A 14,545-nucleotide genomic window follows, 5' to 3' on the forward strand; every position below is an offset into this window, starting at 1 on the left:
GGCTTTTATCCAAAAGACAGGCAATAAGAAATGCTGGTGAGGATACGGAGAAAAGGGAATCTTCATACACTGTTGGTGGGAATGCAAATTATTACAACTATGATGGAGAAGAGTTTGGAAGTTCCTCGAAAAACTAAAAAAAAAAGAGCTATCATATAATCCAGCAGTCCCACTGCTAGGTATACACCCAAAAGAAAAGAAATCAGTATGTCAGAGATATCTGCACTCTCATGTTTACTGTAACACTATTCACAATAGCCAAGATTTGGAAACAACCTAAGTGTCCCACAACAGATGAATGGATAAAGAAAATGTGGTACATGTACTCAATGGAGTACTACTCAGTCATAAAAAAGGATGAGATCCTATCACTTGCAACAACATGGATGGAACTGGAGTTCATTATGTTAAATGAAATAAGCCAGGCACTGAAAGACAAATTTCACGTTCTCATTTATTTATGGGAGCTAAAATTTAAAATAATTGAAGTCACGGTGATAGACAGTAGGATGGTTACGAGGGGCTGGGAAGGGTAGTGAGTTGCAAGTGGGACAGGCGGGTGCAGTGGGTCTATGGTTAATGGGTACAAAAAAATAGAGTAAGACCTAGTATTTGCTAGCACAACAGGGTGACTATAGTCTAAAATAATTATATATTTTAAAACAACTAAAAGAGTATAATTGGATCATTTGTTACACAAAGGATAAATGCTTGAGGGGATGAATATCCCATTTATCCTGATGTGATTACACATTGCATGCCTGTATCAAAATATTTCATGTAACCCATATATATTCCTGTGTACCCCCCAAAATAATAATTTTAAAATAGAAATTTTGTACCTGGAAGTGAGGTCCTGCCACAACAAGAACCTAAGACATATGGCATTCACTTTGGGACCAAGTAGCAGATGGATGCTGCCAGGATCATGAAGAGATTGCTAGTTAAATCCTAAAGGGCCTCGAGGAGGGCATTAGCAGAAGCCCAAAGGGCTTCCAAGGAGGATGTCAGAGGGAGGAAAATGTTATTGGAAGCTAGAAGAGCCCCTTTTTAAGCAGTAAGTTTAGCAAAACTGTTACCTGTGGTATCACCAAAAATAGAAAATGTGCCTAATGATCTAGCTAAGATTTCCTGGCAGTGTTGAGTCTGGGGCCATTTGGCTTTTTCTACCCATCCAAAATAAAATGAGGAAGAGGTATAAAGAACAAATTATTCCACTCCCAAATGGAATTTGGAAGACATATTAAGGCTCAGAATAGCCCTTTCAATGGCTCTCAAAGACCAAATCCAAAGTGGGGCAATAAGATACTTTGCTCAAGACCTCAGGAAGATGAGTGCATCTTAAGACATTTCAGACATGTAAATTGCCTACGTGTCTTACCAGCATGCCTTTTAGACCCTGTCCAAGGCTTAGAATCTGAAGTATGTTGTTCATCAGCCTCACAGGGAGCCCAACATAGAAAAAGGACTATTTCCAATAGACTTTATGAGTGGCTCTTGTGTAATAGAATGGATTATAAATTGATACATGAGAAATACACAGGAAAAAAATATGAAAAAATATGTCAGCTTGGACAGGGGTAGTAGTAAAAATAGGCCTTTGGACCCCCAAATTCTGTGAGGGAGTAGGCTTTAAAAAACAAGCAAAAAAAACTACTCAGCTGCAAACACAAGTGCCTCAATAGAAAAGGAAAAATCAGAGGGCAGGGTCAAAAGCACCAGAGAACAACCCCCAGGGAATATACCTAGGCCCCAAAGAACGGCCACATTAGGCTGGCTAGACTTCAGAATTGCCAAGCCTTTCCTTTTCTCTTTTTGAATGGGAATCTCCAGAGTAGTGATGTTATGCCTAACAGGTGAACAAAGCAGATAAGTTCTTAAGTTCAGGCCTTCAGACTGAGAGAAATGGTATTCATGATGCTTTTATTCATGAAGCTTTACCCAAGGAGCCTCATCCATACCTTATCCTGATTAGATGATCAGCTCCTAGACTTTGAGCTGTTGTAATGGCATAGGAAACGGAGGTCCTCAGGAAAGGGATGTGAATTACAGCTGCCAAATGATAGACTGAAAGATGGCTGCGGTATCTCCCATCCCATGTGTTCTTTCTAAAATGTGACTAGGTGGGGGTCTATTGGTCCAGGTTCCTAATGTCCACTATAAAATGGTGTAGTATTTACATATAACCAATGCACATCCTCCTATATACTTTAAGTCATTTATAGATTACTTGTAATGCCTAATGTAAATGCTATGTAAATAGTTATTACAATGTATTGTTTGGGAATAACAAGAGTTCAGTACAGACAACCATCCATTTCTCTCCCTCAAATATTTTCAATCTGCAGTTGATTGAATCTGCAGATACGGAACCCACAGATACGAAGGGTCACTGTATACCAATTTTTTTTCTTTTTAACATAATCTCAGTCTCTGTGATGTATACCAAATTTTTATTGTTTTAGAATTTACAAATTCTTTAAAAATGACCACTTGCTTTTTAAGGCATTTACCTATTTACTATATTATCAATTTATCTACATAAATCACATTCATTATATTTTTATTTTTTTAGACACAGGGTCTCACTCAGTCGCACAGGCTGGAGTTCAGTGGTGTGACCACAGCTCACTGCAACCCAGAACCACTGGGTTCAACTGATCCTCCCAACTCAGCCTCTTAAGTAACTAGGACTACAGGCACACGACACCATCGCCAGCTAATTTTTACTTTTGTATAAAGACAGGGTCTCGCTTTGTTGCCCAGGCTGGTCTCAAACTCCTGGACTCATGCAATCCTCCCACTTCGGCCTCCCAAAGTGCTGGGATTACAGGCATGAACCACTGCCCACTGCCTCCAGCCATATATTATTAAATATTATAGATGACTTTATTTCCTATACCTACATGATTATAACTAGCTTAAAAATAAATCAATAAATTACAAACAATAAAACCATAAAATCAAGGAAGATGAGGGCTGTTGCATGTTCCTTTACATTTTATTTGCCATAAACATTAAGATAATACAGAAAATACTGGAGAAAAAAAGCTTTTTAATAATTTCTTGATGCAAAGCTTCACACTTAAAAATTATGCTTGCTCCCCCCATCCACCCCAATTCAACATGCAGATATCATTTATTTTCTTATATGCTGATTCTAGAGCATTGTAATCTCGACAGTTTTTTAAGAGTTATCTTTGCCCTTGCAACAATTTCACAAACTGTATACAATCATGGTATAATACCATCATTCAAATGAATACCCAAGGTGAGTACATTTACACAATATTAACACTAAAAATCTGTATTTTTTTAAAACACCATAGAAGTCAAACCACAAAAACCCAGGATCTTGTTTTAAATGTGTTTATGAAGACTGCTGCTGAGCTCAAAGCATGCAGGTAATCATGACCACCTAGATGAAGCTGGATGTTGAAACTCCTTCATGTCCAATGATGTAATTTTTCACTCATCCCAAGTATCTCCATACTTGTTTACTTTGACTAGGAAAAAAGCATAAATAATTGATGATTCCAAGCAATAATAAGTAAAATACATTATTTTAAGTTTGTTGCTATGATGAAAAGTTATGTTTCTCTCTCATTTGAATAAAAGCATATGAGAGTCAAATTATAATTACAAAAAGGGGATGACCAGACTTTTGTGAACTTGGGGTTGGACAAATGCATTGTATCTAGAATTTTACATAAATAGTTAGTCCTCATAACAAACTTCTAAACACAATTCTCATTTTAATGGTGAGAAAAAAGATTAGTAACTTGCCCAAGGTACAAGCCCTAACAAGAACTGAGATTTGAGTACAGGTCTGTTTAGATCCAAAGCCTAGGTACCTTTACATCTTTACCATACTACCTAAGTGTGGCACATATTAAGCCATATACAAAAAAAAAAAAAAAAAAATTAGTGGGAAATAATAAAACAAACATTTGAATTTTCGTTTTTCACAAAAAATACAGCAGTAGAAATGGCCAAGTGTTCAAGTTGTAATTAATTCAATCTTCTCTCTCAGGGCTGTAAATACTACTATAAGAAGAAAATACTACTACATTTTACAGGTACTCTATATTTTACATTTTAAAACATGCTCTGCTGTCTATTCTACTCCTTTACTTTTTTGCTTCTCTTCCACATAGCCTCTGTCTGTGAGTAATCATAACAATATAAAGCAGCAGTTATCACAGTGTGGACTCTTCAGGGAATACATGAAGTCAAAATTATTTCATTATTATACTAAGACATTATATATCCTTATGCTTCACATTTTGCCTTTTCCCCTTGCTCTCATTCCCTCATGAGTATATGTTACATGGTTTTCTAGAAGCTACAGGATGTGTGGTGACGTTGCTCTGGCAGCTAATGGAATACGTGCTTGAATTTTTTTAATTTCTGGGTCTTAATTTCTAATTAGATAAATATCAACCACATAAGCTAAAGGTGAAAACTTTAAGTGACACTTTCTGACCATGTGAATCTACCCTGTACTAATTTCAACAATATTTCAGAAAATCACTGAAACTATTTCATAACAAGTCTTTTCTTTAAATTATATAAAGCACACAAAAAACCAGCTTTTCCCAAAAAAAGAAAAAATCATTTCACATTCTTGTGTCATGTAACAGAACTTGAAGACTTCAGTCAAAAATCAAAAATGTCAAAATCCAGCAAATGTTAAAGGTGTACCAAATTTCCTTTCTTAACCTCTATTACCATAGAAGCCTAAACCAAAATACTCAATTTCTGATACAGTGTAAAGTACTATGCTATGCAGACAATAATAGAAAAGATTACAAAAATGAGAAAAATATTACTTTCTGCCCTCACAGAGCTTACAATCTAAATCCTCAAATTAATTAGCAGGACAAAGTACCAACAAGTCTTTACATATTACAGAGCAATGGCCACTAGATGCAGTTTATGCTAAATGTTGTTTGATGACAAACATTCAAAAGTATGGTACATCCCTAATTTATTTCAAAGGTAGATTTTTTTTTACATCAATAATATGATGCAGATATTATCTATCATTGTTATAAAAACAGAACTCCAAACGAAGCAACCGCTAATGATTAAAAATAAAATTAGCTCTAAAAAATGACCATAACAACAAATACTAAGGACTTTCATGTATTTTTGCATTCTTTGTGGCATATGACCTTCAAGAAGGTACCAAAGACCTATTATTTCCATTTTTAAAGTAGTAAATAGAAAATCTTGAAACAATGACACATACTCTGAAATTCCTTAAGAGAAAATCATAAAACCCTATACTGAAATAGCTATAAAACCCTATTCGAATGCCCTCTTCCTTTAGAGGTAAACTTGTATCAAAAAATTTACTTTGGCTAATGTATAGCTATTCCAAAAAGACTTAAAAGAAATCAGGATTTAAAAATTCATCTTTAAGAAATGCCTTAGAAGCTGGCATATAACTCTTTCAAATTCACAAATGTACAAGAAAGGTCAGGCACAGTGGCTCCCACCTATAATCCCAGCATTCTGGGAGGCCAAGGTGAAAGGACTGGTTGAGCCCAGGAGTTTGAGACCAGCCTTGGCAACATAGGGAAAAACCCACTGCACCAAAAAAAATTTTTAACAGCCAGGGATGGTGGCATACAACTGTAGTCCCAGCTACTCAGGAAGCTGAGGTAGGAGGACTGCTTGAACCCAGGAGGTCAAGACTGCAGTAAGCCATGATTACACCACTGCACTCCAGCCTGGGTGACAGAATAAAACCATCTCAAAAAGAAAAAACAAACAAACAAACAGAACAAAAAAACACGAGAAAAACCCAAATGTACAAGAAAATCAATCTCATTACTCAATCATTCTGTGGTTAGGCCACAAGTGGTATTACAGCGCAACGCCAACCTCAGGTCACTACAGCAACTTATGCGATAGATGTATCATTAGGAAAATAAGACTATCAGATCTCCAAGGAGATTTGTTGTAAGAGAGAAACAGTCAAATGAGTATATCTCTACCCTGTGTTAAACTAATCTTGCTGTCTTAAGACTTACTATTTGGACTTCACTATTTTCTTCCTTTTTTTGGCGGGGGGGGGTGGGGGGGGCGGGGAGCAGAGCCTCGCTCCGTCATCCAGGCTGGAGTGCAGTGGCGTAATGTCGGTTCACTGCAACCTCTGCCTCCTGGGTTCATGCAGTTCTCCTGCCTCAGCCTCCCAAGTAGCTAGGATTACAGGCATGCACCAGCATGCCCAGCTGATTTTTGTATTTTTAGTAGAGACAAGGTATCGCCATGTTGGCCATGCTGGTCTCCAATTCCTGGCCTCAAGTGATACACCCACCTTGGTCTCCCAAGGTGCTGGGATTTCAGGCATGAGACACCACACCTGGCCTTGACTTCATTATTTTCTAACACAAAATGGCCTTTGGAACACCTTAAAAGTGGAAAACTGGCCGGACACAGTGGCTCAAGCCTGTAATCCTAGCACTCTCGGAGACTGAGGCAGGCGGATCACGAGGTCAAAAGATCGAGACCATCCTGGCCAACATGATGAAACCCCATCTCTACTAAAAATACAAAAAATTAGCTGGGCGTGGGGGCCTGTAGTCCTAGCTATTTGGGAGGCTGAGGCAGGAGGATTGCTTGAATCCAGGAGGCAGAGGCTGCAGTGAGCCAAGATCGTGCCACTGCACTCCAGCCTGGCGACGGAGCAAGACTCCGTCTCAAAAAAAAAAGAACTGATAACTGTAAAGTACTATTTTAAAAATATTTTACTTTGGTTAATTGCTTGAAGAGTTAAATCACATATTAATTTTTTATAGTATTGTTTTAAAGTAATGTTTTAGTTTCCAATCCTCAACAGTAAAGTGATTCAGACTAAACTACCATACCTTCTTTTTTTGGCACTCTTTCATGCATAGGCCTGACTGAGGGGTCAGTCTTTTGTGTTAAAGATACTTCATATGACTCTCTGTTCTTATTCCTTAATTCCTCATATGTAATATTTTTTCTTTTAGGACTTTCTTCAAGGTTGGGATCAGGTCCTAAAACAACAAACAGTTAATAAATGGTAATAAAAGGATTTGTATAACTCTAAAGCAACTAAATTTTACAAATGCTCCTTACATTTGTAAGGAGCTACAATCAAAATAGAATAAAGAATCAAATTATTACCACCATTTCACAGGTACTATACTTTCACGAAGATAATTATCAAACTGAAATCTACTTCCACCTATATTTTTAAGCTTTTATTTCTAAAAATTAAAATGGACATCAAAAATTTTAAAAACTAAACCACAGCCAGAAGAAAAATATGTATCATAATATATAACAGTACAATTTAAACTCATTAAAATACCAGTGTTTTAAACTGGAGTTACTCATACTGTATACAGAATTAAAAGAGACATATATTCTACTAGGGACAACTGAATAAAACTTGACATAGCATAGATTTTACTCAATATATAGTTAAATAGTCCTATAACCACAGACTCTATGAAAACAACTCCAGCTATTTTCAAAAATCATTTATTTTACCTTTTTACAAAATTTAAACAAAAATACTGAAAATAGGCCAGGCACAATGGCTCACGCCTATAATCCCAGCACTTTGGAAGGCCGAGGCGGGCGGATCACCTGAGGTCAGGAGTTCAAGACCAGCCTGGCCAACAAGAAACCTCATCTCTACTAAAAACACAAAATTAGTTGGGTGTGGTGGCACACACCTGTAATCCTAACTACTAAGGAGGCCGAGGCAGAATCGCTTGAACCCGGGAGGCGGAGGTTGCAGTGAGCTGAGATCACGCCATTGCACTCCAGCCTGGGCAACAAGAGCAAAACTCTGTCTCAAAAAAAAAGGAAAAAAAGTTGAAAATAATTACTTGAAAAGTATAAAACATAGCCTTTAATCAGAATATGTGTTGTTTTCATTCCAGTCTAACAGATGCAATGTTGATGCAGAAGAAAGTATCAACTGTTATTTTGGCCTGGGAACTAACATTTATTCTTTATTTCTCCCAAAGAGAGTCAAAATGTGAATATTACATATTATCATAGAGTCAAATGTAAATATAATGCAGTGGTTACTCCTAATATTGGTTGACAGGATCAAATAGTGAACATAGTTTATAAAATTTATAAACAGCAAGAAAGGCCATATGAACATTAAAAAAAAAAGATGCTAACATTCAGTGAACAACTACTTAACTTACAAAGTCTTACCTACCACATACCACACCAAAAGTACTATTTTTCAAAGATGTTTTCAATAAGACATACAAATTGGGCATATAATTTTAATATTAACTTTTTTAAAAATAATTTTTGTGATACTTATTTAGAACTCAAAGGTAAGATCCCAGTGAATAATCAGAATTTTCTAAGCAACATAACTATAGATTAAATAATGTTTTCAACCATAAACTTTTTTTTTTTTTTTTGAGACAGAGTCTCACTCTGTTACCCAGGCTGGAGCACAGGGGCACAATCTCGACTCACTGAAACCTCCCCCTGCCAGGTTCCAGTGATTGTCCTGCCTGAGCCTCCCGAGTAGCTGGGATTATAGGCATGTGCCACTATGCCCAGCTAATTTTGCATTTTTAGTAGAGACAGGGTTTCGCCATATTGGTCAGGCTGGTCTTGAACTCTGACCTCAGGTGATCCACCCGCCTTGGCCTCCCAAAGTGCTGGGATTACAGGCATGAGCCACTGCACCCAGCCATTTTCAACCATAAACATTTATTCTGCTAAATAAATATATACTATACTGATATAAAGCAAAGAGGATTTAAATTTCTCCTAATTAGTTCTAGTATTATATGATGGTTCAAAACTACATTTTTCTTACTAAAAAAAGAATGTAAAGAAAAATATTATAACCTTATATTGGGATTAAAACACTTTGCATTTCATTAGTAATAAGTAATTACTGAACTCATTTCCCTTCACCATATATGTTATATTAAAAATTCTGAAGGAAATCGTGTGTACTTCAGGAACCTTGGGTTCTTAACCCCACTCTGCTGACAATTAGGAAATGTCCTTGGGCAAATCACTAAGCTTCTTTGAATCCTGGTTTTCTCAATTGTGAAATATGGTAGTTTGAGTAGATGATCTCTGAAGTTCCTTCCAGGTCTAATACTTTTTCTTATAAAAAATATTTTACCATTATAAAATTCTGGAACAAATAATGAATATATACATCAGACAGAAGAAGACTGGGGAGAATTTCCCACATTATGGAGAGAACATGATTTACTATTTTGAGAAGGTTATAAAGAACTGGAAGGAATAAAAAAATGTAAAGTGGCACTGATTTAAATCTAACTGTAATAAACTCTAAGTCTCCTAACAGCTCTGAAGGAGTGCTTGCTATTTTAAAAGATTAATAACTCTCTGAATTCCTGGTAAAAGAGAGCAGAACTAAAGTAGGACTTAAACCAAAGAATAAGATGCCCTGGTAGGGGAGGATAGCATCTGGGGCAAAGCAAAAGCAGGCCACTGCTGGCCCATGTGGAGAGCAGTAAAAAAGTAGCCACTTTGATTTAGAGAAGGGGGTCAGAAGGCAGAGCAGTGGATGGATGGATGGCTGCTGTGGAAGGCATAAAATAATATTAAGACATGGCCTTGCTAAGTAGTCTTGTGGGTAGATACCAAAGGGCTTTTTGTTTGTTGGCTTTTGTATGGAAAAAAACTATATAACAGAATTTCCTAATGCAAATGGTGGGGAGGATGCAAGTCATCACAAGGAAAGAGTTAGTGCATGTCTAGAATACAGTAGTGCCCCCTTATCTGTGGTTTCGCTTTCCAGGGTTTCAGTTACCTGCAGTCAACCATGGTCTGAAAATATTACATGGAACATTCCAGAAATAAACAATTAATAAGTTTTAAATTACACCCTGTTCTGAGTAGTGTGATAAAATCTTGTGAGGTTCTGCTCTGGTCCATCCAGGACTTGAATCATCCCTTTGTCCAGCATATCCACACTATCTACACTACATGCCTGTTAGTAACTTAGTAGCCATCTAGATCAAAAAAACATAGAACATAAAGGATTTGGTAATATCTGAGGTTTCAGGCATCCACAGGGGTCTTCGAACTTATCCCCCATGGATAAGGGGGGACTACTGTACAAGAAGAATGGATTTGAACTTCAGACTGGTTAAATGAGACATAGTGAGGAACAAGGACAGCTGCCTTTGGAGATAAGATAGTGACTTTAGCCATTCTCTCCTAATCTGCCCATTCCCTTCCTTCCTTTTCTGACTAATTTGATGCCTTTGCTTCCAACCATTAAAGAAAAAAATTAAAAAATCAGAGTTGAGGATTAAGAAGCTCTCAATAACTTTCATCCAAATTCTTTAATCATCTGAACTTCCATTCTTTCCTGTCTCTTCCTTTATACAAGGCTAATACTCACCCCTTTGCCCCGACTTTTGCTCTTAAGTAGTGCTGTCCAACATAACTTTCTGCAATGATGAAAATGTTCTATATTGGCACTAACACGGTAGCCACTAGCACATGTGACTATTGAGCAAGTGAAATGCTACCAAAGCAATTGAGAAATTGAATTTTAAATTTCATTTAATTTTAATTAATTTAAATAGCCACATATGGCTAGCGGCTACTCTGACCTACCTAGAACCCCCTTCTGCATTCTCTAGAACCTTCTCTGACCTATAATCAACTTCTCCCTTTCCACTGTATACCCTCCCCTCCTTTTAACTTCTTTCCCTCTAATCTTTTAAAATTTAAAGAGTATACTCTACAAAGGTCCATAATCCCTTATCCAAACCTTGGGGTCAGGTATGTTTCACTATTCAGAGTTTCTGAGGTTTTAGAAAAATACTACAGTAAATACCCCTTATATTACTTAATATCCATCCATTCAGAGGTTTAGGACAGGAATGAGTAAGCAAACACATTAATATTTCTATAATGAAATAAAGGAAAAATCTTATCTGGCAAAGTAAATAAAGTCTACGTTTATATAACTTATGTGAATTTAGGTCAGGGTATTCTGCTAAATGAATTCAGGTCAGATTTTATTACCAGTTTATTAAAAAGCAAAAACAGGCCGGGGGCAGTGGCTCACACCTGTAATCCCAGCACTTTGGGAGGCCGAGGCAGGCGGATCACGAGGTCAGGAGATCAAGACCATCCTGGCCAACACAGTGAAACCCCATCTCTACTAAAAATACAAAAAATTAGCCGAGCGTGGTGGCGGGCACCTGCAGTCCCAGCTACTCAGGAGGCTGAGGCAGAATGGCGTGAAGCCGGGGGGCGGAGGTTGCAGTGAGCCGAGATCGCACCACTACAGTCCAGACTGGGCGACAGAGCAAGACTCCATCTCAAAAAAAAAAAAACAAAAAAAACAAACAAAAAAAAACTTGGCTTAAACCTTTTTGAATTTCAGGATTTTAGATAAAGAATTACAGACCTGTATTTCCCGTTTCTAATTCCTCATCTTTTACTGCCGACTAGACTGAAGGAAAGAAACTGTTTTTTGAGTCTGTTATTTGCCAGACATTGCCTCTGATTATTTCCTCTAATTCCAACAGTTCATTAAGAGAGGTATTATCATCTCCATTCAACTGATCAAGAAACTGAAAGGATCATAAAGTAGTTATAATAATATTACTACATTATTATAATGTAGTAGTAGTATTACAAGGTCATATAGCTAGCAAATGTCAATCATGATTCAAATCCAAGCCTTAATACAAAATTGATGTTGTTGCACTTACATGTGTGATCTTCAAAGCTAGTATTTACAAACTTCACAAAGCATTTTCACATGGATTTTCTCACTTGACAACAGTTCTTTCTTGTATTACAGACAAGGAAGCTGAACGCCTTTAAAACCCAGCCTATCAAATGTAACCTTTTTATACCTTTCCTGGAGCTCTACTTCCTGAGACACGATTTATCATTTCTTCTTCACTATTCCACTAAGCTTGCCTTAGTATTTTCAATTACTGGGACATACTAGTAATTCATCCTTGTATTTCTATATCTTCTAACAGACTGGAAGTTTTTCAGGGACAAGAACCAAGTGTTATTCATCTTCTTCCACGTCTAGCAGAGTCCTTGACACCTACTGGTCCTCAAGAAAAGTTGAATGAATGAAGAAACAAATGAACAAACATGCTGAGTTTAGGTTGATGATTGATGGTAGAACACACAGGTGATATCCAGCAGAAAAGGTCATCAAATAAAGTTTATACATACGTTGGACCATAAAATGTTGAAATTCATTTCAAGAGAAGTTTCTACCTTGGACAATATGATCAGTAATACCAGTGGGAGCAGATTCATTCATAGAAGAACTGAATGGAATTGGCTCATAATGAGGAAGCATTTCTATGTTGTCTGCTGCTGGGGATGTCACAAAAGACGATTGACCACTCACATTTGAGTCATATTTTGACTTTTGATAATAGTGCCTGTAAATGAAAATCATATTGTAGTAAGAAATATGAGTCATTGCCTATATCTTAAAGAAGTGTTAAAATAACTTCTTTCATATATCTTATTTCCAAAATTATATAAACATATAATTTTTTTTATTTTTTTGAGACAGGGTCTTGCTCTGTCACCCAGGCTATAGTGCAGTGGCGCAGTCTTGGCTTATTGCAATCTCCACCTCCTAGGCTCAAGCAATCCTCCTACCCCTCAGCTTCCCAAGTAGCTGGGACTACAGGCATGCGCCACCACTTGGTTTTTTGTAGAGATGAGGTCTCACTATATTGCCCTGGCTGGTCTCAAACTACTGGGCTCAAGCAACCCTCCTGCCTCAGCTTCCCAAAGTGCTGGGATTACTGGCATGAGCCACCGCGTCTGGCCTCGAAATAATTTTTAACACAGTTATTTATAATCAGTAAAATGAGGTCTGTTTCTTTCTGCCAACAAAACACTTTTAAAAAGTCCTGACCCACTTATACATCTTAAAAGCAGTCACTGTCAGTATAGAAAAATAGGAAATGTATATCCAGCCTTTCAAGATAATTTTATTATGTTTGAAAGTTCTTGGAAAGAAAAAGCACTTTAAATCAGGTCTAATTTCAATAACCATGCCCGTTTCCCATGTCAATTGAGAAGGTAATATCACAGCTAAGAATCTATATAAACACTAATTTGCTAAAGCAGATACAAATTCTCTCTCATGGGGATTATATTGCTTGCCTATCTGTTTAAGAAGCATTAAAATGAAAAGCTGAAATCTGTTAAGAGATGGGATTGATAAGATTTGGGAATTCAAAAGAAAAGTCCAAACTATAGTAACCAAAGGTGTTTGCCAAATTGAATCGAGATAAAATCCTTTATTCTAGACATGTACTCCCAATAGGACACAACTCTATATTTACAACAATGAAGGCCAGATGCAGTGGCTCACGCCTGTAATCCCAGCACTTTGGGAGGCCAAGTGGGGCAGATCACTTGAGCTCAGGAGTTTGAGACCAGCCTGGTAAACACAGTAAAACCCTGTCTCTTCAAAAAATACAAAAAATTAGCTAGGCGTGGTGGTGTATGCCTGTGGTCTCAGCTACTCCAGAGGCTGAGGGAGGAGGATCACTTGAGCCCAGGAGGCAGAGGTTGCAGTGAGCCGAGATCACGCCACTGTACTCGTAGCCTGGGAGCCAGAGTGAAACTCTGTCTCAAAACAAAACAAAACAAAAATGAAGAACCAGGCACAGTGGTTCACACCTGTAATCTCAACAATTTGGGAAGCCAAAGCAGCAGGACTGATTGAGCCCACTAGTTCAACACCAGCCTGGGCAACATAGTGAGACCCCCAACTCCATAAAAAAAATTTTTTTTTAATTAGCTGGGTGCAGTGGCTGACACCTGTATTCCTAGCTACTCAGGGAGCTTGAAGCAGTGGGGCCTTGTGAACCCAGGAGTTTGAGGCTGCAGTGAGCTAGGATCATGCCATTGTACTCCAGCCTGCGCAACAGAGGGAGACCCCATCATTCATTCATTCATAAATAAATAAATGGTGGCAAGTCTTGCTCCAATTTTTGAAGCAAATTACTTTTAGCCTACAGCAAATGGCAAGTATCCAGTGGTCCTTCAAGCAATGTTTTTGAGCCATGAGTTATAGCAACATCTAGTTGTTTCTTAAAAATTAAAAATCTTAAGTAAAGATCAGAATCTGGCCTACCCAGGTGGTGAAGATCGTCGTGCTTGTCCTGATCGTAAAGCTTCTCCAAGCGGGGAATTTTCAAGTTTCTTGAATTTCTCTTGGCAAGTTTTCACATAAGAAAGTTTTCCAGCAAAGTATCCCATGATACAAGCAACTTATTTGTAAAATCAAACAAAAAGTGTAACTGAATGTGCCTTTCAGACAGAAGTATTTTCTAAAAGAAAAATTTGTTTTAAAGTGTGATTCTAAATAAGTCTTTGGTTTAGAAAGACTGAGATTTCCTGAAATAATGGTAGAAGAAATCAAAATTAAATCAGATCAGAGTTCATAGACAGAGTCTATGGATATAATTCAGTTTCCAAAAAAAGTGCGCCAAAATAAAGTTGCTATAAATAAATCAATTATAGT

At 37.3% G+C, this 14,545-nt stretch overlaps 1 protein-coding gene across 30 annotated transcripts in view; it reads right to left on the reverse strand.

Annotated features, from left to right (window-relative positions):
* Positions 1 to 2,982: 2,982 nt before the first annotated feature.
* The window catches only part of OCIAD1 (OCIA domain containing 1), a 59,556-nt gene continuing 47,993 nt past the window's right edge, over positions 2,983 to 14,545 (reverse strand). For 15 of the 30 annotated variants that reach the window (XM_063808876.1, XM_063808877.1, XM_054683144.1 and 12 more), the window contains 4 exons: positions 14,156 to 14,291; positions 12,268 to 12,437; positions 6,879 to 7,031; positions 2,983 to 3,506 (listed from right to left, as the gene is read on the reverse strand). In XM_063808876.1, coding sequence (XP_063664946.1) covers positions 3,469 to 3,506; positions 6,879 to 7,031; positions 12,268 to 12,437; positions 14,156 to 14,291 — 497 coding nt within the window. In that variant the 3' untranslated portion in view covers positions 2,983 to 3,468. Of the gene's footprint in view, positions 3,507 to 6,878; positions 7,032 to 11,738; positions 12,438 to 14,155; positions 14,352 to 14,545 lie in introns of all 30 variants that reach the window. The other 15 variants (XM_063808882.1, XM_009447939.5, XM_063808879.1 and 12 more) reach the window with 4 other exon arrangements.

Source organism: Pan troglodytes, chromosome 3 (assembly GCF_028858775.2).
Source record: "Pan troglodytes isolate AG18354 chromosome 3, NHGRI_mPanTro3-v2.0_pri, whole genome shotgun sequence".
Taxonomy (NCBI): Eukaryota; Metazoa; Chordata; class Mammalia; order Primates; family Hominidae; genus Pan; species Pan troglodytes.